Genomic DNA, 27,185 nt, shown 5'->3' with positions numbered 1-27,185 from the left:
GGGTCTTCCCTTCCTTCTTATAAGTCTTGTGGGTCTCTGCCTCACTCGCTATCTTGTGCTTATTTTGGTATTTCCTTTTCTTCTCATCTGGGAACCTGGGGGTTTTCTCCTCATCTTAGGAGGCTGGGAGGTCTTTCATTCCCTTTCTATCCTGGGTATTTTGGAGGAGAGGGTTCACCTCCCCCCTTAATCTTTTTGAGTTGTCACAGTGAGAGAGGTGTAGAGTCTAGACTGGATTCTTCTCCTCTTTCACTCATTTTGCCTCCTGAATTATGTGTCTCACTTGTGCTTCATAATCCCCCTTTCTTCAGTGCCTCACCTTGGTGATGACACATCTGCCCATGAAGGCCCTGGCCATGATAGTTTATTTCCCTTTGAATTCTTTACACAGAGGAGAAGAGGTATTGCTAAAACATACGAAATTGTTTTTAAAATAAATTTATAATTTATAATCAGTAAAGGTTTGATTTATATATGTATTTTATATATCTGGGGTTACATGCACATTTCTCATACAAAACAGGGTAGCAAGTTGAAAAAAAGTTTAAGAAGTCCTATTCTAGATAGTTGAATATCATAACCAAGGTAGCAAGAAATTGGTGTTGTGGTTTCTATCCACACTAGGCAAATATGGAGAAAGGATGTGGGCAGATTGATATCTGGAAGATTTCCATAAAGTAATCCTACTTTACATTTCTCAAAGTTTTCTCAATCCTGGTAATAGTAACCATACAATAAACAGTAGAAAATGATTTGGGGAAATTGCAGTTGTGTGTGTGTGTAGCTTAATTCTAATTTAGGTTAAGGTGGTTCCAATATTAACGTTTCTTTCAAAAATTCTGTTTAATGCTGATGCAATAAAAATCTTCACCATTTTAGAAGGAATTCTGAAATGTGGTGCCTCCTGTGATGACAGGTACAAAGAATTTCAGCCAAGGCTTTATCTAACTCATTGATTCATGGCTGATACTTTTTAAAATAAACTTTGATTTATGGCCTAGTTATCTATTATGCTTTTTTTCTCTCCTCAAAATGCAGGAAGTATATATGAAGACGGTATTATGGTAAGCAAGGCTGTGCAAATAGATATCAATGGAAAACTTCTAAAGCCTGCAGGTAAGAAAGAAACTGTCACTCATTATTGGTTGTCATCTGCTGTGGCATCCCTGCTATGAAATAACCTCCCCTAGATGCCCAACTGGCATCAACAATCACGTCCAAACATTTATGTATTTGGGGCCTAATAGTTTTTATCTTATTTGTACATTTTCAGTGGCTTATATTATTGCAAATTTTACCCAAAATGTACATGGTTTGAAATTGTCTTGTTCTATGTTTTATATCATACTTTTAATGTTTTGAAATTATTTTTATTGCTTTAAACTACTATAACTAATTTTATTATAGCCTTAGATATAGGGGATGGGACATGATTTTTATAATATAAATAGCACAAATAAACAGTACAATGTGGTTAGACAATTTGTTGTAATGCAAATCCCTTATTTCCTTTTGAATGGGTTCCTGTGCCCTAGCTATGCAGGCATTCTTACAGATTAAGTATCTATGTTAGTCTGGGGTGGGGACATTCTGGAGGCCAATTATTGAACTCAGATAATGTGTTCTGTTGCAAAAGACAAGGAAATGTTACGTGTTTGCATGTTCCTGTTTCCTTTACATCCTTTACATTCATGTTTCGTGTATTTGGTTAGTTGTTGGAGTGAAAATAAATGTAACCACCTGGATGGATAATTTCACCAAGATCACCACAAAGAATCAGATTCAGGTAAAGAATTTTCATATTTATTTATTTATCATGTCATCCACAACCAGAACACTGTATTACATTTCTAACAGAACAAAACAAACAAACAGATTAAAAAAAAACAATTTTGCAAACTTGGTAGCTGATTAAATGTCTTTTGACCAGTATCTGGCCATTGGAGTGCCTTGAAGGTCCTCCATCGTGCATGTGGCAGGGCTCAGGTTGCATTGCAACAGGTGGTCAGTGGTTTGCTCTTCTCCACACTCGCATGTCGTGGATTCAATTTGTAGCTCCATTTCTTAAGATTGGCTCTGCAAGAATTTTCATGCCTCTATGTGAATGCTTAAGTGTACTTAAGTGTACTGAATATTCTGGTTCAAATTTTCCAGGATGGTTTGGAATGCCCTTGTCTGAACTTTACTTCCAACTGTAAATACTGATTTGAGTATTTGTATACAAACAAGGTTGTTCCCAGACGGCCCAAATCCTCACCAAAATGGGTTAAAACCTGGGCATTTCTGGAGAATGTCTAGATGCCCTCCCAGTACCTACCAGGAGGGCACCCAGATACCTAGAAGCCCCTACCAAACTAGCTTTAAAATTTGCAAAGCTTATCAGGCTACCATTAAGCTCTTCCTGCATGCCTCTTGGCATGTAGAAATAACATGTCAGGAGGACAGGTGGGGGAAGGGAGTGATTTTCTTCTTCGCCCCCTCCCCACCCCTGTTTTTTTTAAAGGCTTTTAAAACTTTTAAAGCTGTTTTGGGGGGATTTGGGGAAGGGGTGGAAGCCCTCTCAGTTCTCCAGGCTCAAGTCTGACAGGCCCTTCTTTTTGGGCCCTTTCTGGAAGGGCCCATAAATGGCTAGCAACATTATTCCTGCCTTGTGCTAATAGATACAAGAAGAATGTTTTTGTGAATAAATTAAGTGCTCATGAGATTAGGTGCCTCTGATCAATTACTCATAAGTGCATTTTGGCCAAGGAAGGCCCTGCTTAAATCAAAATTCCTGCCTCTGTTTCACACACTTTTCCTGCCACCTTCTTTTCATTTTATTATACTTTGAAGCTTACTCAAACTTCTAAGAAACTTACAGGGGAGAAAGGCAGGAAGAACAATAGGAGGCCTGGTTTCTTCTTGCCTATCATGCTGTAAAGCATGCCGATGCTGTGGCTTGAGCATCTTTCAAGGAGAAGAAAGAGGTGCTTCCACATTCCCACAGAATAGTGGTAGAAATCAAGGATTTTCATGAAAGGTCTAACCATTTTTCATGAAAGGTCTAACTATATTATGGGAAGATTTTGGCAAGCTGGATGGATCCAAAAGTCTTCCTTAATTTTTTCAAGGGATTAGACCTTCTTCAAGGTTTAATCCCTTGAAGAAGTAACAGTCCACATACAGTATGATACAAGTATGTATCCTGTAGGTGTTTGAGCAGAAGGAAGTACTTTGTTCTGGAAAAAACATTCCAATTCCTTCCAATTAGTTATATTATTATTATTATTATTATTATTAACTTTATTTGTACCCCGCTAGCATCTCCCGGAGGACTCGATGCGGCTTACACAGGCCGAAGCCTCAAAACACAGTACAGTAAAACGTAACATCACAATAACAGCAAATCAAAACAATAAACAAAATAACATAACTCCACAATAACTAAGCAAATCAGATAATAAGCAAAAATAACGACAATGACAGTACATCAAGACCTTATTAAAACTGGTTCGGCCGGCGCACTGGGGTACAAGGGTTAAAAGTGCTGAAATGGCAGGAGGCACGTAAGAATAAAAGTGTGGTGTGCAGCGACAGTTAGTTATGCTAAAGTGCTACTAGGACTTGGGGTGGGGGTTCCTAGTCTGGGAAGGCACAACGGAACAGCCAAGTTTTTAAATTCCTTCTGAAAACGGCCAGAGTGGGGGCCTGTCTGAGATCCTTTGGGAGGGCGTTCCAGAGTCGGGGGGCCGCCACAGAAAAGGCCCTGTCCCGTGTCCCCACCAAACGCGCTTGCGACGTGGGTGGGATCACGAGCAGGGCCTCCCCAGATGATCGGAGTGAGCGTGTGGGTTCGTAGGTAGTGATGCGGTCACGCAGGTAGGGTGGTCCCGAACCAAGGTTTCTCAAACTTTTTTGACTGCAGAGTCTTTTTTGAAGCAAAAGTTTCTCGTTGAGCCCAAAGAAATGTTTATATATTATATTATATTATATTATATTATATTATATTATATTATATTATATTATACTATAATGTGTGTGTATCAGACATGGGCAAACTTTTGGACATATTATCGGGTCAATAGTATGGAGAGTATTTGTATGAACAAATTGGAAAAAAAATTGGACAATTCCAATGCACATTGCATGTATCTCATTTCTAGTGCAAAAGAAAAAAAAAAGAACAATGTAATATTTAAAATGAAGAATAATTTTAACCCCAGGGACCACCCAGTCCAACCCTCTTTTGCCATGCAGAAATAGCACAAAGCACCCCTGGCAGATGACAATCCAGCCTTCGTAGTAGTAGTAGTAGTAGTAATAGGAGCAACCCCAGGGGCCATCCAGCCCAGCCCCCTTCTGGAGGAGTCTATATAAAAAGGGCTTATTTGCCATTGTCAATAGAAAAAGGAAGAACAAGGAGGCAATAAAGCCTTTGTGAGGAAAAGATGGAATAATGCTGACAGGGGATAGGGAAAAGGCAGAACTACTTAATGCCGTCTTTGCCTCAGTCTTCTCACAAAAAAGAAAGCCATCCTCAACCTCAACAACATGGAGTGGATGAAGGATTCGGGGAAAATGAACCCGGGGAGAGCTCACTAATGCTTCCTCTTCATCCTGGAACGAAGTGACGAGTGGAGTGTCACAGGGTTCCCTCCTGGGCCTCGTCTTGTTCAACATCTTTATTAATGACTTAGATGAAGGTTTAGACGGCATGATCATCAAGTTTGCAAATGACACCAAATTGGGAGGGATCGCTAATACCTCATAAGACAGGAGCAGAATTCAAAATGATCTTAACAGATTAGAGAGATGGGCCAAAACTAACAAAATGAAGTTCAACAGGAACAAATGCAAGATACTCCACTTAGGAAGAAAAAATGACGTGCAAAGATACAGAAAGGGGGATGCCTGGTTTGACAGCAGTACGCGTGAACCAAGATCTTGGAGTCCTTGTGGACAACAAGTTAAACATGAGCCAACAATGTGATGTGGCAGCAAAAAAAAGCCAGTGGGATTTCAGCCTGCATCAATAGGAGTCTAGTGTCTAGATCCAGGAAGTCATGCTGCCCCTCTATTCTACCTTGGTTAGACCACACCTGGAATATTGTGTTCAGTTCTGAGCACCACAATTGAAGAGAGATATTGACAAGCTGGAATGTGTCCAGAGGAGGGTGACTGAAATGATCAAGGGTATGGAGAACAAGCCTTATGAGGAATGGCTTAAAGAGCTGAGCATGTTTAGCCTGAAGAAAAGGCTGAGAGGAGACATGATGGTCATATATAAATATGTGAGGGACCAAGCTTGTTTTCTGCTGCCCTGGAGTCTAGGATGTGGAACAATGGCTCTAAACTACAGGAAAGGAGATTCCACTTGAAAATTAGGAAGAGCTTCCTAACTGTGAGAGCCATTCAGCAATGGAACTCTGCCCCAGAGTGTGGTGGAGGCTCCTTCTTTGGAGGCTTTAAACCAGAGGCTGGATGGCTATCTGTTGGGGCTGCTTTGAATGTGATTTTCCTGCTTCTTGGCAGGGGGTTAGAATGGATGGCCCATGAGGTCTCTTCCAACTCTGTGATTCTATGATCTATCTATCTATCTATCTATCTATCTATCTATCTAAGCTTAATTTATCTATCTATCTAAGCTTTGGATAGCACAGGGAAGAGTTAACAGCCCTGTGGTGTTTGTTTTGCTGTCTGTGCCCCTATTCAGAAGATTTCACTTCACTTTCTTTCCCTGTGATAATTGGATTTTGAAAAAAAATGTCTTGTTATGGAAAGAAGGACTGGTAATAAAGCTTTAGTTGAGACACCTTTCCCCCATGATAACTCTTCCAGGAGTAAATTTCTCTTCCTAGGGGTAGATTTCTCTCACTTTGTTTCACCCCCATTCTTAACTTAGAGTAATTTGTAAGATGTTTGTAACTTGGGGACTGCCTGTACACCATTTGTCAAACATAAGAACAATAAAAGATTTGTAAAGTGTATATAGTTAAGGCTCCTAGTAGATATTTTGAAAGTATGCGAACACAGGAAGAGATGGAGACTGAGAAATGCTAGTGAATTTAGACAAAAATTACTGCACTTCCCAAATATTCCATATTGTCAAATTTGACTGGGTGGCAAAAGTGCCATTATCTCAGCTACTACAAGTAGCTTTGATTGTTATAATTATGTGCTTTATGTTGATCTTTTTCAGTGCAAAAGCGAACTGTGTGGATGTGAAAAAAATAGTGTGGTAAGTCAAAATCTTTTGCAGACATTTAAGATGTTCTTTAGGGTAATGTTTTGCAGGTCAGTGATTCTTCTTTGCCAACTACATTTGCCTGTATTTCATTGGAGTGTGGTAAGGTGCAGGAAGTTTGTAGACTAAGCAAAGGGTGTGCTTCTCCCTTGATTTTTTAAAGGGTAAAGGTGTGTCCTAGGTTCTAGGTCAATCCACAAGCTGCCCCATGCTGTTAGGTTCACACCTAGGTAATATATTTGTAGTGTTTCGAACACTTAAATATGGACTGGTATCCTGTTAGTGCTTTAAGCATATTTTAAGCCCAACTCATGCTGGCATATGTCTTTTTTTTAATTGGTCAGGCGCTTTATATTCTATCCCAACTTTTGCAATGACCAAAGCCCCACTGTTACAGAATAACATTATTTGTTTGTTTGTTTGTTTGTTTGTTTATTTACGATATTTCTACCTCGCCTTTCTCAAACCTGAAGGTGATTCAAGTTGGCTTTACAGCATAGGCAACTATTCGATGTCATTAAAACAATGTAAAATTACAATAAACATTTAAAGCAGAATTATAAAATACATTCATTAAAACTTTAAAAACATATAAAACCACTACCTTCACTATTAGTTGCCTTTGGGCTGAAAAAGGCAGTGTATAAATATAGTATGGAAGACCTTGCTGTGTGAGATATTCATTCTGGAGTAGCTATGGGACATATCTCTAAGGGCCCTTCCAGACAGGCCTTATATTTCAGGATCTAATCCCAGGTTTTCTGCTTTAAATTGGATTATATGAGTCTACAATGCCAGATAATCCAGGATAAACAAAAAAGCTGGAATCAGATCTTAGGACATAGGGCTTGCCTGGAAACCCTGTCTCTCCACCAGTCACAGAATGGCCATGAGATGGGGTTTCTGCAGCACCTAAACAGTGAGGACAAGAAATGTTTTGGGGCAGATATTGCATGGCTACATAGGATCTTGACCATCATATTTAAGTGCTTTATTAATCTCTTGGTGTTGCTAGAAGAGAAAAAATGACTACAGATTTAGAAATCTTTCTATATGAGCCCTATGTTTAATTAACAATTTGAAAATTTTCTTTAAAATTTACAATTGAAAACTGAATGGAATACCAGAACATGTAAGATTAAAATATGGCCTCTTAGACTTCACAGAGTGAAGATGAGAAGCGTTCACTCCCCCCTTCAAAACATCTCCCAGCAAACGTATCAAAGATTATTATTACTGCTGCTGGTTATGAAATCTCAAGAGTATAGCAGAAAAGGTGTGGAGCACTAGTTTTTTTCTTTTTTAAATGGCACATGAAGAGCACTTGTAATTATTTGTAAACTAGAATCATTTGTAAACTATGATCCTAGCCCTTTCTCATGGTTTCTTCTCTTGTTTCTTTATGATAGCATGTTGACTGTGTAATCCTTGATGATGGAGGATTTCTTTTGATGACAAATCAGGAAGATTATATTCCAGAGGTACGTGTCATGTCTTAAGTCCTCCTACATCATAGACCGCTTCCACAATGCCATATAAAACCCAGATTATCTACTTTGAGCTGGATTATATGGCAATGTAGACACATATAATCCAGTTTAAAGTGGATAATGTGGATTTTCTGCTATGATAATCTGGATTATATGGCAGTGTAGAAGGGGCCTTAGATTCTCTAAGCTTTTAATATCAGGTACTCTTTTGATTGTAACAAACCAAATCAATGTGTTTCATAATGGCATACATTGACACAATGTACGTATTCCATAATCACATATATAATGACCACTATGGCATAGCCAGTATTCAAAATTAGGGTTACATTTAAGGTTAGAGGACCTGTTATATCTGCCACAAGGACTGCAGTGAAAACATCACATCATCACTAGTCCAAGTGCAAGCTACATAAAGTGTGGGGAGAATAATGATCCAGAAAGTTGTTTATGAATTACTGAAATAATGAATAAAATTAACCACAAGCAGTCATAAATGTTATGAAGTATAATCAACAAGCAATGTGGTGTTTTGACAGCTGATAGTCAACAGTGGGATGACAGCACTATTTGGTACAGGTTTCTAAACAATACAAGTAGAATATTTACAAAGTTCCTTGGCACTGCAGTGCTTGATCTAATGGCTGTGATGTGCATAGCAATGCAGATTCTGGTCCTGATATCGATAAAAAGATGTTGTGGTTTCCAAGGTTTCCTTCCCACAATTTATTATCTTCATTAAAAAAAAATCAATTGTTGTCAAGCACAAATTTGGGAAATATTGTTTTGAATGCTTAAACCTGGAGCAAATCCTTGTATTGCTTTATAGTATGGAAGCACGGAATATAATATGAAGGAATGTTTTGCATAATCTTTTGTACTCATGCTATAATTGTTCACTTTAATTAAAAACACTGATATCAAATATTTATCAATATGGAAAGGTAACATGGCAGTCCAAAATTAAGACAGGGATTACTACTTAGATACGGTGTAGGTATGCAGAAATATATAACTTTGCAAATTAAAATAAACATCATTTTGAAATATTCTTCAAAATATTAAACCCAGCTAGCTTATAGGATTTCTGAGTTCCAAGGCATGTGGAATATGGAGAACACAGTGATGTGAAAACTTATAGTTGCATCACAATATAATAGTTATCCTCCATTTTCCTGCATCTTTTGACATAAGAACAATTTCTCATTGTATACTCCATATCTACACTTAACTGTAAAACTCCAGAAATGTCCACAGAGGTGGAGTTTATATGTAGCTGAACATTATGCCCAGTTTTTTGCATTGCCCAGGAGATTATTTGTAAAACTAAAATTAGTGCACTAACCATGCTGTTATAGTCCCCAACTCCCAGAAACCCCAGGCAGGTTGGTCAGCAGCCAGGAATTTTGGAAATTGCAGTCCAAAACATCTGGAGGACCAAAGATTTGGTAATCATTGCTTTGCATTAAAGTCTCATAAAAAGCCAAACTGCTGATTGCCTCCAAAGTTCTGGCTATCACGTTGTTTGGCAAACAAACGTAGTAAAATGCTTAAGCATGTCTAAAGCTAATAATATTTCTATTTTCTTGAACAAATCTCTATTTTATCCACTAGATTGGAAAATTCTTTGGTGAGATTGATCCAGGCTTGATGCGTAATCTCATTAATATGTCTTTATATGCCTTCAACAAGTCTTACGATTATCAGTCTCAGTGTGATCCAGAAGAAGAGCCAAGGCAAGGAGCTGGACTCCGATCTGTCAATGTGGTAAGTGTCCTTTCAACTTTCCCATGTTGTTACTAAGAGGGGTAAGTATTTGGAAATCCTTTTAATATTTAACTTTCCCCTTTGTTTTCTAGCCTACAATAGCAGAGATTTTACATCTGGGGTGGTGGGCTTCTGCAGCTGCATGGTAAGTTGAATTTTTCAGGTAGGTTTGGTGATGATGAATGCAGGGGGTTTGACTGGATGACCCACAAGGTCTCTTTCAACTGAATGATACTATGATTCTAAGGTCCTGACCAATCCTTGTTTGCTGTATAAATTTATCTCAATGAGATTTCTCCCCCTCCGTATATTTTCTGTTTTAGGTTTATGATAATTAGCTTATCTCTAATGTTTTAGCTGATTATTCAATTATATCTCAGCAGAACAGAGAGAGACACATTTTGTTACAGAAATTGCAGAAACTTTGACATTAGTAACACAATTTGCCTTTTGAAATTAAAATGCTTTTCTGTGTGGGACAATAATAATAATAATATAAACAGAAACAACATTGAAGTCAAAAGAGGCTATTGGTGCCAGCATCAAAGTAAGATATCTAGGTTCAGTTTAGACTCCCCCCCCCCCCCCCCCAAATATGGAAGTGTTTCTTGAGATGCTTTATCTTTGGTGAAATGTGAATATGTTGTTAAGTTTGGATAAGAATGAAGGGATGAAAAAACTGAAAAAAATCAATGGAGTACAGCTGTAGAAAACTGGGAAACCACTATTTTGTGGAATACCAAATCTCCCTTGTTAATAATTTATTATTTTTCTGGGGGTTTGCTATGATCCCAGTTCTTCGCCAATTCAAGTGGAAGATTTAGAAATATCATTCTGCAATTAATGGAGGTGCACTTTTCCCCCAGTGTTACGTTCTTTCTATTCCTTTATTGCATAGGTTATGTGCCACCTAAGCAACAGAAGGTATGCAGTCCTTTGGTGCTGTGTTACCCCCATATGAATAAGAGTTGGTTCATATTAATAATCTGCATCAAGAATTAAAATACACAAATAAAGTATGAACAGCTATGCCAAAGTGCACTATCCCAACTGCCTGAAACTTATCTGGAAAGCCAAAAAACAAAACGAGAGACAAACAGTGCACTAGAGCAGATTCACATAGATCAGTGGTATCAAACTCCATTTCACTGAGGCCACAACAGCCTTATGGTTGCCTTAAAAGGACAATTGAATCTGTGTATGGATAGATTACTTACCTGTAACCATGTTTCTTTAAGTAGTCATCTGTGAAATTCACACCTGATATAGTTTCCTGCACCTGTTGCAGCTGTTTCAAACTCTTGCAAAAAGCTCTTCAATTAAGAGTCTCCAACCCTGTCCACCCTCCCATGATATAATGCGGTGGCCAGGGTTGGAGCTTCAGTTCCAGTGAAACAAAGCAGGAGCCGAGAACCAAAGCATGACAACAGTGGGGAGGATGGATGGGTTATGCAAATTTCACAGATGATCACTCAAAGAAACACGATTACAGATAAGCAACCTTGCCTTCTTCTATGTGGTCTCTGCGATATACACACCTGATGTAGACTAGCAAGCTACCCTCAGTGGAGGAGGATGTCATGCGAGTGCCAAGAATAACACAGCTCCCCCGAAGGCTGTAACTCTTTTGGCTTGAACATCAAATTTATAATGGGTGATTAAGGTGGCTGGGGTAACCCAAATCACTGCCCAACAATTGTCCTCTAGTGGAATGCCCTTTAGAAATGCTGTGGAGGTTGATACTACCCTAGTGGAATGGTCTCTCCCATGGACAGGTAAGTCTTGACCAGATAACTGGTACCAGATAAAGGGTGATCTAAAGAGAATAATCAAACTACAGCCCGCAGTTGATAAGGAAGTCCATCATATGTAGAGAGTAAGAGATCCAAACTAGCTGCTTTACGGCAAAAAAGAAAAAAAAAAGAAAGAAAAAAGAACTGAGGCTCCAACACTTGCCATCACATTATATTATGGAAGAGTGGGCAGGGTTGGAGCCTCTTAATTGAAAAGCTTTTTACAAGAGTCCGCAACAGGTGCGGGAAATAATACCAGGTGCATATTTTACAGAGACCACATAGAAGAAAGAGAGGGCCAATTATTTTTGTAGAGTGGTTTTTACTCTTTTACTTTTAGTTTTTATCCAATTTGAGTCCCCAGATGTTGTTGAACAATGACTCCCAATACTTTTGATTATCTGCTATGTGGCCTGGGAATAATGGAAATTGCAACCAACAGCATTTGTGGCTCTGAGACTGGGGAAAGGTTAAAGGACATTTTAAAGTCAGACATTCTATCTAAATTGTATCTAAATTCAAACCCCAGTAAACAGCAAACTGCAGCCTTCCAGATGTTACTGTATCACAACTCCCATCAGCTCTAGACTTGATACCTAATTTGGAGGAATACAAATTAGATATCAAGTAGTCCAGCATCTAGAGGGTCACATAAAATAAGATGGCAGGCCTTGAGTTTGACATGTGACAAATAGATGAAAATGTAATTCCAAAAAAAACGTAATTCCATAATGTAATTATAGGAAATTTCTTGCTCCCATCACAGCCTGTGTGGAGGTTCACACAGGCTGTGATGGCCAACACAGCCTGTGTGGAGGTTCACATTGTTCTCTCAGAGACCTAAGATCTACTTAATTTAGCTACAAGACTAATCTTGTACATTACTCATTATTCTCTTGTTACAGTGTCTACTACAGAATTGCATTTGGTATATGCACAACAAAAAGCATTACTACTTCATAGAAGATCAAAAGACATGACCACAGTGATGATTATGCCTATTTTCTAGAATTGTTATGTCTCTCTGTGATCTTTTTTTTACTTCCAGGTCTATCTTGCAGCAGCTCTTTTTGGGCCTGACATTTCCACGTCTTCTTGGTGCAGGTATGTGAATAGTCAAACATAAGAGAATGTAGCTTGATTTTCTCTTTATAATCTCTTGCAGAATTGAAATTTTTCTTTTTTCATAGTTGAAGTAGAAGATGAAGACCTGAGTGCCAGCCCATCAAAACAGAGCTGCATAACTGTACAAACACAGTATTTCTTTGGAAATGACGATAAATCATTTAATGGTATCCTAGACTGTGTAAACTGCTCCAGGTAGGTTTTTTATTTCAGTTCTAAAACATGTATAATGTCTTTTAGATTCTTATTGCTTTTTTACATATTAAAGAAACACAAGAGTATACGTTAGGGAAATTAGCATTTATTGAAAGAACTAGATAGGAATGTATCTGGGTATGCAGTCATCTAGTGTTAAAATCTGTTGATAACTCATTTGTATGATATAGTATATATGTTTTATTGTCTTATTGCATAATGCTTGAGAACAGGTAATTGGATTTTTTTGAGTAGGAGCATGTGAAGCTGATAGAGCTTCTCTAAGAGAAGATCACTGTCAGTTGTACCTCTCCCATGTAGTAGTGTGTCTTTGGCATTGTGATTATGATGCTCAAAAATACCCATTAAAATTGCTTACTTTTATCACAGCATCAAATGTTTTTGTTGTTTTCTTTTTTCAGACTTTTTCATGCAGAGAAAATTTCTAATACAAATTTAGTATTCATAATGAGTGACAGCAAAGATATGTGCTCTCATTGTGATGCCAGGCCACTGATGCAAGCTGAAAAGCCAGGTATCCTTCAGAGTTTCATATTGCCCTGGATTTATAAAATTATTATTTATAAAAGGAGCATGGTTGTTTTTTGGTGCCCTTGAAACTATTATTTGGAGTAATGGGTTCAAATTACAGGAAAGGAGATTCCACCTGGACATTAGGAAGAACTTCCTAACTGTAAGAGCTGTTCAGCAGTGGAACTCTATGCCTCAGAGTGTGGTGGAAACTCCTTCCTTGGAGGTTTGTAAACAGAGGCTAGATGTCAATTTGTCAGGGGTATCTTGATTGTGCTTTTCCTGCATGAGAGGAGGTTGGACTAGATGCCCCATGTGCTCTCTTCCAACTCTATGATTTTATGATTCTATTACACCTGAAAAATCTGCAGAACCCCAGAAAAAATGGTACGGTTCATGTACCATGTTTTAATAGTCTTTATGGATGGTGCATATTACTATATTAACTCAGGTCTGATGCTCAGCTTTTTTGGGCTAAATTACATTGCTAAAATTGAAGTGCTCATTAGATTCAATGGTGTGTTAGAATCTCACACATAAACCCACTTGCATGAAAAGGCGTGGAGGAACCCAGAGCCTTGGACAGTGGGGTGCAAAGAGGCTGTCCCGGGCGGTGGTGGCAGCCCCAGGACTCCAGAGCTCTTCAAAAAGGAGGAATACCCAGCTGGTGGCCCAGTCATTCCTTTCTGCTTAGCTGCAGCTACTGCCTCCTGGGCAATCCTCAGGGTGTCTTGCTCATCCCCTAGTCTTAGCCCCAGGCCCATAGCCAGGATTTCGTTTCGGGGGGGGGGGTGAATTCTTTTCAGGGGGAGGGTTCGGGGGGGGCTGAGTTTCGGGGGGGCTGAGTCTGAGTGAAAGAGGGTCTACCCTAGCAAACCTTTTGTATCATTACCCCAATACCCCCATGCATATGGGATATATTGAGTATGGTGATCAGATCATGATAAATAAACATAACAGTTTAAGTAATGCACCAGTAAGGCCTTTTCGCGAACCTCCCCCTTGGTTTTGAAAGCCTCATGAATGAGACCAGTTGGGAATTGAATTAGGCTGGCAAGCTACAAATGGCCTCATTCATGTTGCCTGCTTCTTTGATGTGCTATGCCTGCATTGTTGGGTACATCACATTAGAAAGCAAATCCATTTTTTATAATGCGTGCCTTCGAAAGGCAAGTGTACATTACATTCAATGGCACATTATACTCAAGTAAACATGGGTACTTCTGTCAAACAGATATCACTGGAGAAGATCATGTTTGCATAACATGATCATAATGCTTCTATGTACCTACAGATTCTCTGTTTTCAGATGCAGATGTATGTTAACTTCTAAATTAAGGAGCCTGCCTTAAACTCCATATCATGTATTCCACAGTCCAGTTTCCAAGCCAGTACCATCTACCCACAGTGTTTGATCCACAACTACAGGTCTTATCCAAATTTCCAAATTCCACAATAATACAAAATCCAAAATGGTCCACATGGGTGGCTTAGATAGTGACATCTTTGCCTTCTGATGGTTCAATATACTTAAAATTTGTTTCATGCCCACAAGTATTAAAATATTGGGTATATACAGTATTAGAAGTATGGAACAAATATAGGAGAATGTTAATAATGGATGGTTCAGTAATAATCCCAATTGTAATGGAAAAGAAATTTCCAATTTTTTTAAAAAAGTAATGGATAAAAAGTTAAGGGAAAATTTAGACAAAATAGGGGATTGGATAAAGGTTGGAATGAAGAAGGAAAAAAATTATGGAAGAATTTAGAGAAATAAAATTGACATTGTTCCATTGTATACAATTAGAACAATTGTTTAAAAATTGGGAAAAATAATAAAAATGGAAGTAAGCTTTAACCAATGTGAACAAATAATCATAGAATCATAGAATCAAAGAGTTGGAAGAGACCTCATGGGCCATCCAGTCCAACCCCCTGCCAAGAAGCAGGAATATTGCATTCAAATCACCCCAGACAGATGGCCATCCAGCCTCTGTTTAAAAGCTTCCAAAGAAGGAGCCTCCACTACACTCCGGGGCAGAGAGTTCCACTGCTGAACGGCTCTCACAGTCAGGAAGTTCTTCCTCATGTTCAGATGGAATCTCCTCTCTTGTAGTTTGAAGCCATTGTTCCGCGTCCTAGTCTCCAGGGAAGCAGAAAACAAGCTTGCTCCCTCCTCTCTGTGACTTCCTCTCACATATTTATACATGGCTATCATATCCCCTCTCAGCCTTCTCTTCTTCAGGCTAAACATGCCCAGCTCCTTTAGCCGCTCCTCATAGGGCTTGTTCTCCAGACCTTTTATCATTTTAGTCGCTCTCCTCTGGACACATTCCAGCTTGTCAATATCTCTCAATAATACAAAATGGAAGGGTTGTAGAAGAGCATAAAATTTTGAAAGGAATAACTAGTAAAATATATAAGATAATAATTGAAATAAAGAAAGGAAAAACAAAAAGTAACATCCTCAAGAAGGTATGGGAAGAAGATTTAGGGATAAAAATAAATGAAACAGAGTGGCAACAATTATGGAGACAAAGACATCTAAAAATTTATCAATATGGGTTAAAGAAAATTATTATAAGTTAATATGGAAATGGTACCAAACACCAGTAAGAATGGCAAATATGAATAAAAACTATTCAAAAAAACTGCTGGAGAGGATGTCAAGAATCAGGAACATATATACATATGTGGTGGCAATGTAAATATGTAAATAAGTTTTGGGGGAAAGTATTTAGAGAAGTAGAAGATATAATTAATATTAAAATAGAAAGAAGTCCTAGTATAGCTTTATAATCATTATATAATAACAATTGAAAAAAGAGTACAAAGATGTGATAAATTTATTAACACTAGCAAGACTGCTTATAGCAAGGAACTGGAAAAAAGAAATAAATATACAAATAGAGGAGTGGTACAAGGAAGTATGGAAATTGGCAATAAATGATAAGCTGACATGTATATTAAAAGTTAAAAGAGGTATGTGGAAACAAAGTGATTTTGATAATGTATGGAGAAAATTTATTGAAAACGGATTTAAAAATAAAGAAGTAAAGTTACCTCCACAAGAATTGAAATTTTGGACAGATGATATGTAAAAGCTGTGGCTTGGGAGCGGGGAGCACAGCGGTGAGGGATGGATAATATGTATAAGCACAAAAGTATGGTAGGTTGTATTGAATAATATGTATTTGCTGTAAAACAAACAATGTATAACAAATGTATTAAACCATGTGTGTGTGTGTGTGTGTGTGTGTATGTATATATATATATATATATATATATATATATATATATATATGAGAGAGATATTGGGTATAAAATTACCTTCAAGCTCTGTGTATAATATGTGTATGACATATAAATGAATACCATATTTAGACCTGGATCTCAGCTTCCAGACATCTCATTATGTACACATGCAAATACAGATATTCCAAGATGCAGAATCAAAACCACTCCTGATCTCAAGCAATTTAGACAAATGGTACTCAATATATGATAAGAAATATAAAGAATCCTTGTAAATCGTGTCACCCTTTCTGAGAAAGGCTCTTCCAACAGCTTGAGTTACCCCATTGAGAAAATAAGAACTTTTCCACATTTAGAGACTTTTTGATGCTCACTTCTCAGTCAGTATTATGCTGGTTACATAAATGTGAGATTTCTGTTTTTCCTGTTCCATAATCAAACTTCAGATGAAGGACCTAACCCCTGTGAAATGGTGAAACAACCCAGATACAGGAAAGGACCTGAAGTCTGTTTTGATAATGATGCTAAAGTAAGTTTGTTATGCTTTTTTTTGCAATATAAAAATATTTTGGAATAATTTGTACCTCCAAGGCCTGTGGACTTTGACCTATCTCTCATTAAACTTACTGTTTACTTTTGAACATAATTGCTCTATTTCACATGTTCCTACAATTAACATAAAATTAACAGCTGCTTTTTTCTGAGTTGCCTTTGCTGTAATTGCTGTGCTTTCACACACAGTTCCTATCTAGAGAAACAGGACACTCTGTGACAAAGGTTTACACATCATGACAACAAAGCAGTCTTTAAAAAGTTAAGTTTAAAGTCTTCATTTTTTCTTCAAACAACTGCTTTGTAGCTTACTTGTTTCATATTTTCTTACTTGTGACTCATTATGGTCTAAGGAATCATACAAATACATCTGGAGGAGGATTTGTCTTAAGACTTGGTACATGAATATGATTACACAGATATATTGCATTAAAGTAGTGTCATGAAGTGGCCTAGGCTATTAAAAAAAGCTTGTTGTTTTCCAACAAAAGCATTTATGACCCATCAAATAACAACAACAACAACAACAACAACAACAACAACAACAACAATGACAGCATTTACTTGCCTCTCCCTTTGGATCCATGCTGGGAACAATAATAGTTGGTGATTAGGCACTCCTAACTGTGACATCTGTTTGAGTTAGGAGTGATTAGGCACTCCTAACTGTGACATCTGTTTGGTGACTCTAGAAGCTCACCATGGCTGTTTTCAATCTTTTAGCAGTAGTATAACTTCATCCTGATGTGATTGATACACCTCCAAACCCAAGCATTAGGACCCTTAGTAAGCAGTTTAACCACACACACCATTAAAAATTTTTAAAACGTGTGCCACACATGAAACATTAAATCATCAAATGGGGACAGTCCAAATTTGGTGGGTTTTTTGAAGAAATTTGATTAATAAAATTTTTGGAGACAACTGGCAGAATACCAAAAATTCTAGATCATGAAGATGATTACCACTAGATTTATTGTGTGTGAAAGTGCAAGATGTCTTGCTCACTAGCTTGGGTGTGCTATTTTCTGTGCTAGTTGTGTTTTCTATAATTCTCACTGTGTAATACTTTCAGTTAAGTTTCCTTTGCTATTCTCACTGTAAAACTCTTTGCTCTTGGGTGAATGCTTTTTCACATTAACTCTGCTAAATGCCAGCCAATTGCATGAAATCTCATCTTGTACGTGTTTCTTTCTGTGTTCTCTTTCCTTTCCTCTTCTTGCTACTTTGCCCGTTTTATTAATAGGATCAGCCTATATGCACAACGAGTCGTGCCTCTTCCATGATGTCCGCTCCTCTCTTCATTTTTCTGCAAGTGTTCATGTGGTGTGGATGGTCAGTTACTTTCTCTAATTTTGTATTTTCTTTTGTTCATTAAAAGTTTAACATTTTTGTTAACATATCATTTAAAAAACAAATACCTGGGCTAGGGAGAGTGGAATGTGGAGTCTTGTTTTGTGAAAGAGCAAATGACAACCTGGGATAAGCACTTTGAATTTTGCTTTCAAAAGATAAACAAAACTGAATCTCGTTTGTCTATCTACAATGACAAAAATGTACTTTGACTTTCCTTCATTTTCTGGAAAAGGCCCAGCCAAATCAGCATGAACCACATGAAATGGCCTTTTTGTAACTATTTTGCTTTTCTTCAACATTGGAAAAGCTTTCACCTTTTAAAGATGGCACAATCTAAAAATTTGTTGCATTGGGATAACATCAAATCAAGACACACTTTGGTTAATTGGGTCAAACCATTAAAGCTAGCATGTCCCATCACTCAGTGGAGATAATGGGCACATAAATCATGCAGTGGTACATTTAAAGCGTTAGTTTCAGCAACATTTCCATATTCCTTGCTGAGTAGCATTTGGTAAGGTTTGCTCCTTTTTACGCCCTTAGCACAAATCTTATAATGCAATGGTTTCCCTTGAAAACTACCTGATAACATTCATCACTTAGGCATGAAACACTTGGCAAATTGTTTTCAAGATCATCTACACAGAAAATATTATTACGACTTTTACCCAGACATAGAATAAAAGCAGGCCCAACTTTGTTCACAGCAGTTTGTGCCCCATCACAAGCTACACATAGGACACCGGGGCTTTCTTCACATTGGAAAGTAAGTTCACAGAGTAGTGAGTGACCCCACTGTCCAGTAACCAGTATCCCTTCTTGGAGTCCTCTCTCATTGCCACCATGTAGCTGCTTGTACCTTTCAAAAAAATCCCTTCTGCCTCCACAATTATATCCATGGTTCTGGCTTTTGTAGGAAGGACAATTCTTTATAGTCCCTCTTGAAATGACCACGATTAAAGCATTTCTTGACAAAGCTACAGGACACCATCTCCTCTCCACACACAACTGACATGTGGTGATGCTCTGCCCCCTCCTGGACAGAAATCTTTGCAAGCCCTGGCCAATCCCAGCCATTTTTATAGCCCCAAAGGATTACCTTTCTGCTTCTGGCGCATACAGTTTTTCAAAGCAAAATCCTCTTTTAGATTTTGGAAGCTATACTGTAAAAAGTCCAAACCTGGTTCAGGCTGCTCTAGAGGATGTAGCAATTTTGAGCCTCATTAATTTATAGCCCTCAGACTTGCAACAACAACATTTTATTGTGGTCCAAAGACCCTTATTGCACTGTACAAGGTATGCAGGTAATGAGATTTAGAACGTCTGGTTGATTAAACACACAAATGAATAAAATTTACATCAGTTAAAAACCTATGTTGGCTAGAACCCACAACAGATGGCCATCCAGCCTCTGTTTAAAAGCCTCCAGAGGAGGAGCCTCCACCACACTCCGGGGCTGAGAGTTCCACTGCTGAACAGCTCTCACAGTCAGGAGGGTCTTCATCATGTTCAAATGGAATCTCCTTTCTTGTAGTTTGAAGCCATTCTTCCATTGCGTCCTAGTCTCCAGGGCAGCAAAAAACAAGCTTGCTCCCTCTTCCCTATGACTTCCTCTTACATATTTATACATGGTTATCATGTCTCCTCTCAGCCTTCTCTTCTTCAGGCTATACATGCCAAGCTCTTTACGCCGCTCCTCATAGGACTTGTTCTCCAGACCCTTGATCATTTTAGTCACTCTCCTCTGGACACATTCCAGCTTGTCAACATCTTACTTCAATTGTGGTGCCCAGAATTTGACACAGTATTCCAGGTGTGGTCTAACCAAGGCAGAATAGAGGAGTAGCATGGCTTTCCTGGATCTAGACACTATACTCCTATTGATGCAGGCCAAAATCCCATTGGCTTTTTTTTTGCCACCGCATCACATTGTTGGCTCATGTTTAGCTTGTTGTCCAACTTTGTCTAATCAAATTCTTTACCAGAGTTTACAGCCAAATGCGAGGACAGACCTCCTTGCCAGCCATCACTTGGAGATTTTTGAACTTGCAATCCGTTAGGGCATGCACCAGAATGCTTCAGGGGCTGGGCTCATAATCCTTGTCGGTGTGGGTTGACTTCATCAACAATCACTCAGGACAACCCCACAAGGTAGGTCAGCAATTTACAACTTCCAAAAATAACAGTTCAGCTCCTGGACCTTATGTCCATTAATTAGACTCCATGTCTTTGAGTTTCGTTCAAATCATTTGAAGGCTTTTATTATTATTGGCTTGCTTTTTATGTACCGTCTTTTATACAAATCATCCGTCTTATGATCCCACCGTGGTAACACAGAGCGATGCATGAGCTAAGATGTAGAAGATGAGAGAGAACTAGCAAATGGCTCTTTTTTCCTTACTGTATATAATCCAACACACTCTCTATCCCTCATGCCCAGGGACAAAGGATATGACATGAAATTTGTCACCTTCTGTCACATGGACAAAATTACACAACATTACACAGCTTCCTTGACCAGTCTCACTTATTTTAACCCTTCACTGGATCTTATCAGTGACCCATGTTCTGGAAGAAGTGTTTTTAAACCCTTGGAGTTACAGTCAAAGCATTTCTAACACAGCCATCTCTAACTGACAGTTGGGTCTAGATCTCAATATCATGTTTTTCTTGCTCTGAATGGGGCATTCTGTGGTTATTTAAAGCAAGTTTGATTTTCTCATTGAGCTTTTTAATAGTGCAAAACTTTTCTAGCCTATCCCAGGAACATTGGGAAACTCAACATAAGTTGTAAGTAGGCTCATTGTTGTAAAGCCCCGTATGCTTCCTTTTTTTAACTACAGGCAATCCCTGGGTTACAGAAGAGATAGGTTCTGTAGGTTTGTTTTTAAGTTGAATTTGTATGTAAGTCAGAACATGTATATATTTTAAAATGTAACTCCAACCCATTTTTTAAAGTTATGGATAGCATAGGGAAGGGTTAACACCCCTGTAAGATCTCTTTTTTTATATGTGCCCCTGTTTATAAGATTTCACCTCACTTTCTGTCCCTGGGACAATTGGATCTTGATAAACATCGGCTTGTTGTGGAAACAAGGATTGGTGATAAAGCTTCAATGGAAACACTTTTTTCCCATGCTAACTCTTCCAGGAGTGAATTTCCTTTCCTAGCTTTCCTCTCACTTCTTGTTTCCCATTTTTAATTGAGTCGCATGTAAGTCAGATGTCTGTGACACAGGGACTGCCTGTACCATAGTCTGCATACTGATACCTGACTGCTCACTCTGTGACTTTCTAAGAGAGATGATGAAAAAAGGACATACCTTTTTCTCTAAGAGAGATATTTGTCAATCATTATCTCGCTTGGAGAAATGGGTGCGCCCCTTTTTTCATTGCAAACCTACTTCACCTGGAATATTATTGTATGTGTTAAGCACAAAGCTAGGAAAATTTGCATTTTGGAAATATGAGATTAGAGTCCACTTATTTATGGTCATGCTGGCTTGGATATTATAGTCTAAGAATGTACTTTTCCAATGTCTCATATTTCAAAGAGCAGCAACACCTACTGCATTTTTTCACCCACTTTTAAGATATGTTTATCTAGGGGGGAAAGTGAGCCTTAGAACTGAAAAAATGCAGTATATAGATTAAGCCCATGTGGTTACATTCCCTTTTATGGAGAGTCTGTGGCACAAAATATGTTATGGTTTGTGCAGTTAGAAGCCTCTCCCATCATGTGATTTGATCTTTCCTATGGAAAGTGTATGTGCTGTCACGTGCAGCAATATTTGTAGTGATAGTGCTTCAGAACTCATCCTTTACTGTCTTTTTATGGATCACTTCCACTTGTCCCAAGAACACTGCTCAGTAGTATGGAAAGGTTTAGTTGTGCTCATAACACCAGCATGCTACAGGGACTCCTCAGTGCAATGCTTCCCCATATTGTTCTTAAAGCCAAAATCAGTTTTCCATCCAGACATTTATCAAACTCAGAACTGGGTAGTTGTAGGTTTTTTTCGGGCTATATGGCCATGTTCTAGAGGCATTTTTTCCTGATGTTTCGCCTGCATCTATGGCAAGCACCCTCAGAGGTAGTGAGGTGAACTGTTTGGCTGAACTATGAATCCTGCACCAGGAGTATTAGGTGAGAAAGCAGGGCTATGTATGGGAAGTTTTGTATGTAGCCCTAGGAGGAAACGTTACCAGTATGTAACAGAATGAGGATACCTCACCTGCTAGTGAAAAAATACTCCAAGAACAGCACAAAAATAGGCAATTTGCCAGTCCTTCGGAAATATTCAGAATTTTAATAATGTGAATATTTGGTTGTTTATTATTCCTTTCTTTATTAAAAAAAGTAATGACATGGATTTGTAGGCCATTTAATCTGTGCAGTGCAACACCAACTTCTACTCCAGGCTTCTGCAATTACATTAATCAGTGCTCCATCCTGGAGTGGAAAAGTACATTTGGACTGGGAGCAGGAGGGACATTTCCAGAACATTCTCATTTTTCCAGACATGTTTTTTTCTCATGCATTGCATTCCCCAAATAACCACTAGAGGAGGACATTATAATAATCTCCAGCAGCATCTAATAGAGAGGACAAAATCTAAAAGTAGGAATGGGTTTCTGCAGGTATATATTAACCAAATATCCTTCAAATTGGAACTTAATTACATAAAGAGGTGTTTGGGATAACGGGCATTGATTTGTAGGATATTTTCAATCTATGAAAAATTTGTAGTTGTTAGCATTTTTTATTTTCATAATTATAAATATTTTATGCCGAACTTGATACTATGGTTGGGTACATTTGTTTCTATATGAGTGAATAATTTCCATCGTGCAGTATCCTTTAAGAAAAAAAATACTTTTTTTATTTTTAAAAATAATTTGGCCAAAATTTGAATGAACACAGTGCTATGCACAGGGGGGATCCTAATAATATTGTACCATAAGTAACCATCTTGATTTGAACCCAAGCATAGTCATACTAGAACTATGCCAGGACATTGCCAAATCTGAGCACTCCTTCTGTATCCCCACCCAATTGTCCGTGGCATGATAGGTTTATGTAACTTAACTAAGTAGAATGGAAGGAATAAATGGAAGTAAAAAAGGATAAAGGACCCCCTTCTTATCCCCAAATCTGAATCACAACCATAAGAGTCTGAATGAGTGGTTAATTCCAGAAAACTAGCTGGAGCTACCAAAGAATACTGCTTTAAACCCCTGAAAGACCTTGCTGATTTCAACTGACAATACTGAACAAGATGGCCCAATGGCAACTTCCTATGACCCTATGTGACAAGAATGCTGGTGCAGAGTTTGATTAATGCCTTTTGGTAAGCATATTTTTACATGCATATTTCCCGGTAATGAGTTTTGGAGAAAGCCTTTAGCGTAAGCGTAAACAAAGGAAATGTGAACCAAAGGTCTCCATGCCAGCTGGGTGATTCTCAAGAGTAATAACAAAACCTGAACTTTCCAGGTTCTGAATGTAAACCTTCATAATCTTTGAAATGTGTGTAAAATCTTCATATATAAATATGTGGACTCTAATTGGTTCTTATGGGAGCTTTCTGTCTGATACAATGTTAACGCAGATATAAACTGCTTTGCAAATGAATATATCTCCCCACATATCTGGTATTGCCTTTCTGCAATACATTATTTGGTATTTAAGGTTAAACACACACACAACATAATTACATTAACATTGCATGTTGTTTGGTCTTTAGTCCCCATTACTTCTGTACTTAAATTAAGTTGCACTTTAGAGTTTGCTAACCATGTTAAGCTATTAGGGCTGGGCAACCACGGAAAAATTTGTTTCTAAACTCGATTCGTTTTTAGGGGGGTTTTGCGTTTCGTTTTTTAAAAGAATTCCGAAATTTTCCTTTAAAAAAGTTCGAAATTTACGAAATTTCGGAAATTACGAAACAATTTCGAAACAATAACAAATCGATTTGTTAATGGCAGACGCGATTGCGCAATACGCTAAAAAAACCTCCAAATGGGACAGGGGGAACTTCTGAAGCTTCCCTCTCCCTCTGTTGTTGACTGTTGGTGTGATAATTTTTTTTATCACTGATAAAGCAAACAACAACTATAAAACTTGCACCAGACAGACGGAAATAATAACGAAACAATTTCGAAACGATTTCGAAACAATTTCGAAACGATTTTGAAACAATTTCGAAACGATTTTGAAACAATTACGAAACAATTACAAAATGAGTTCAAAAATTCATTTCGATTTTTAGTTGCTCTTGAATGGTTCAATATCGGATTGTAAGCTACTTTAAATACGAATTATTAACGAATTACAAAATTAACGAACGAAACCGCCCAGCCCTATAAGCTATGTTAACTCTTGCTCATTTACTGAAGCTCCTTTGACCAAAATTGCTACTATTAGTGGAACCAGGAAGGTAACAGTTCTACCTACAGCTGTCACCAACTACACCTTCAAATTATACTCTAAACCTCTGGAACAGACTTTTGGGTATCATAAATGGTGGCAAAGGGCAACGGAAATGATCTGCAATGGTGAAACTTTGTATTTAGGCCTTTAATTATGATGATTCTTGGAAGGAAGGAAGCTCTAGCATAGATATTCCCAATTTATTCATAGTCTTGATATACAATGTATTTTATATAACTTTAGTCTGATTTATTTTATTTATTATTTATTATTTTACTTATTACATTTATATGTCGCCCTTCTCAGAGTGGCTTACTATACACACACACACACACACATACAATATCAGTATTATGTACAATATCAGTATTATATATTACTATATTGTACTATACCATTATATTGTAATATTATTAGTAATATTACATGTAATATAAAGTATATAATTATAATATCATATTGATTTATTAATAAATCAACCCTGCTAGTAGTATTATGTAAAGATTTGTGGAAGTAATCACAGACAATCCCAGTACTACTCCAGAAGGGTTTATTTTGGGGGGGGGGGGGCACTGGTTAGTTGCATCCCAGTGTATTTTTCAACCAGACAAATTCTTATGTATTCAATACCAATCAGAAGTATGCTGGTGGAGATTTACAGCCCATTGGGATTCCAGCACAGAAGTGGGGAGCCTCAGATCTTGGGGCAATTTTGACTACATTTATTTATTTCTGCCCAAAGGCGATTCAAGGTGGCTTACAAATTGGCAGCAATCTGATGCCACAACAGTCATAAAATAAAATTAAAAAACATTTATCACAACATTATAAAATCCATACAAAAAACCATTAAAACATAATCACCAGTGTCTTCCTGTTAAACTCATTTTTCCAGTAGCTTGTCTAGTCGTTCCAAATTCATTCTTTCATAGTTCCTTTTTTTAAAAAAAAAACTTTTTATTTATTGTAGTTTTACATATACAGTGTTTAAACATTCTTATACTTATCACTAACCTTTAAGAAATTGTATACAGAATATATATGTCTTAATACTTATAATATTTCATCCTACACTTTCATAGTTCCATGTTTATCTATTATGCTGCATTTCCAAAAGCTTGTTCAAAGAACCAGGTTTTTACTTTTGGTGGGGGGAGTCAGGAGGGAGGGGGCTGATCTAATATCCCTTGGGAGGGAGTTCCACAGCCGAGGGGCCTGCAAAGAAGGCGGGATCGAGAGCAGGGCCTCCCCAGACGATCTTAAGTTCCTAAATGGTTTATAAGGAGAGAAACGTTCATACAGGTAAGCTAGGCAAGAATTGTTTAGGGCTTTATAGGCTAAAGCTTACACTTTGAATTGTATCTGGTAGCAAATTGGCAGCCAGTGGAGTTGACACAACAGAGGAGTTGTGTGCTCCCATTAGTAACCTGACTGCTGCCCACTGGACCATTAGAGGCTTCTGAACAGTCTTCAAAGGCAACTCCATCTAGAGCGTGTTGCAGTAGTCTATATCAGGTGTAAACAGAGCATGGAGTACCGTGGCCAAGACAGACTTCCCAAGGTATGGGCACAGCTGATGCACAAGCTTTAAATGTGCAAATGCTCCCCTGGTCACTGCTGAGACCTGGGGTTCCAGGCTCAATGATGAATCCAAGCTGCGAACCTGTGTCTTCAGGGAGAGCATAACCCCATCCAACACAGGCTGTAACCCTATGCCCTGTTTGGCCTTTCGATTGACCTCTGTCTTGTCTAGATTCCTTTTCAATTTGTTCGCCCTCATCCAGACCGTCACAGTGGCCAAGCACCAATTCAGGACTTGAACAGCCTCCTTAGTAGCAGATGCTTTCCCGTAGGAAAAGTAATAATAATAATAATAATAATAATAATAATAATAATAATAATACACTTTATTTATATTCCACTTTATCCTCCCAGAGGGACTCAGAGCAAATTACAGTACACATATAAGGCAAACTTTCAATGCCTTTTACACAAAAAACAATTTACAGTACACAGACAGAGGTGGTATTATTTATTTATTCAATTTATAGGCCACTTTTCTCCTGTTATGTTTATAATACAGAATAAAACAAATCACAAGTAACACCCCCACCCACCCAATAATACAAGTTTAAAAATCATTAACAAGCAATCCAATTTGGGGGAGGGGTGAAAATAAACAAATCTCAATAATATCTTTAAAGAATCCCTTCTTTCATAAAATAACAAATTATTAATCCGTATGTTAATTTTAAACAGTATACAATAAGCCTTACCATTAAATATGATATCTAGACATTATACAGAACATTTTTCCCTATCTCATGATCCTGTATAGGAAGTGAGACCTTTTGCAAGTGGACATAACCATATTTAATAAGGGAAAACAAGAGATCCTATAAAATATTAATTTATAACAATGTAAAACACATTTTAGATTATATTTAAAAATACAGCACATT

The 27,185-nt window shown here is 37.8% G+C and overlaps 1 protein-coding gene across 3 annotated transcripts in view; it reads left to right on the top strand.

The window, feature by feature from the left end:
* Positions 1-27,185, top strand: part of CACNA2D1 (calcium voltage-gated channel auxiliary subunit alpha2delta 1) — a 531,008-nt gene that overhangs the window by 497,585 nt on the left and 6,238 nt on the right. For 2 of the 3 annotated variants that reach the window (XM_067468854.1, XM_067468853.1), the window contains 10 exons: positions 1,039-1,116; positions 1,713-1,786; positions 6,179-6,217; positions 7,633-7,704; positions 9,328-9,480; positions 9,573-9,625; positions 12,322-12,377; positions 12,464-12,593; positions 13,016-13,128; positions 16,829-16,911. In XM_067468854.1, coding sequence (XP_067324955.1) covers positions 1,039-1,116; positions 1,713-1,786; positions 6,179-6,217; positions 7,633-7,704; positions 9,328-9,480; positions 9,573-9,625; positions 12,322-12,377; positions 12,464-12,593; positions 13,016-13,128; positions 16,829-16,911 — 851 coding nt within the window. Of the gene's footprint in view, positions 1-1,038; positions 1,117-1,712; positions 1,787-6,178; positions 6,218-7,632; positions 7,705-9,327; positions 9,481-9,572; positions 9,626-12,321; positions 12,378-12,463; positions 12,594-13,015; positions 13,129-16,828; positions 16,912-18,180; positions 18,270-27,185 lie in introns of all 3 variants that reach the window. The other variant, XM_067468852.1, reaches the window with a different exon arrangement.

Source organism: Anolis sagrei, chromosome 5 (assembly GCF_037176765.1).
Source record: "Anolis sagrei isolate rAnoSag1 chromosome 5, rAnoSag1.mat, whole genome shotgun sequence".
Classification (NCBI taxonomy): Eukaryota; Metazoa; Chordata; class Lepidosauria; order Squamata; family Dactyloidae; genus Anolis; species Anolis sagrei.
The sequence above is the reverse complement of the archived record's forward strand: the minus strand, read 5'-3'. Positions and strand labels throughout refer to the sequence as shown.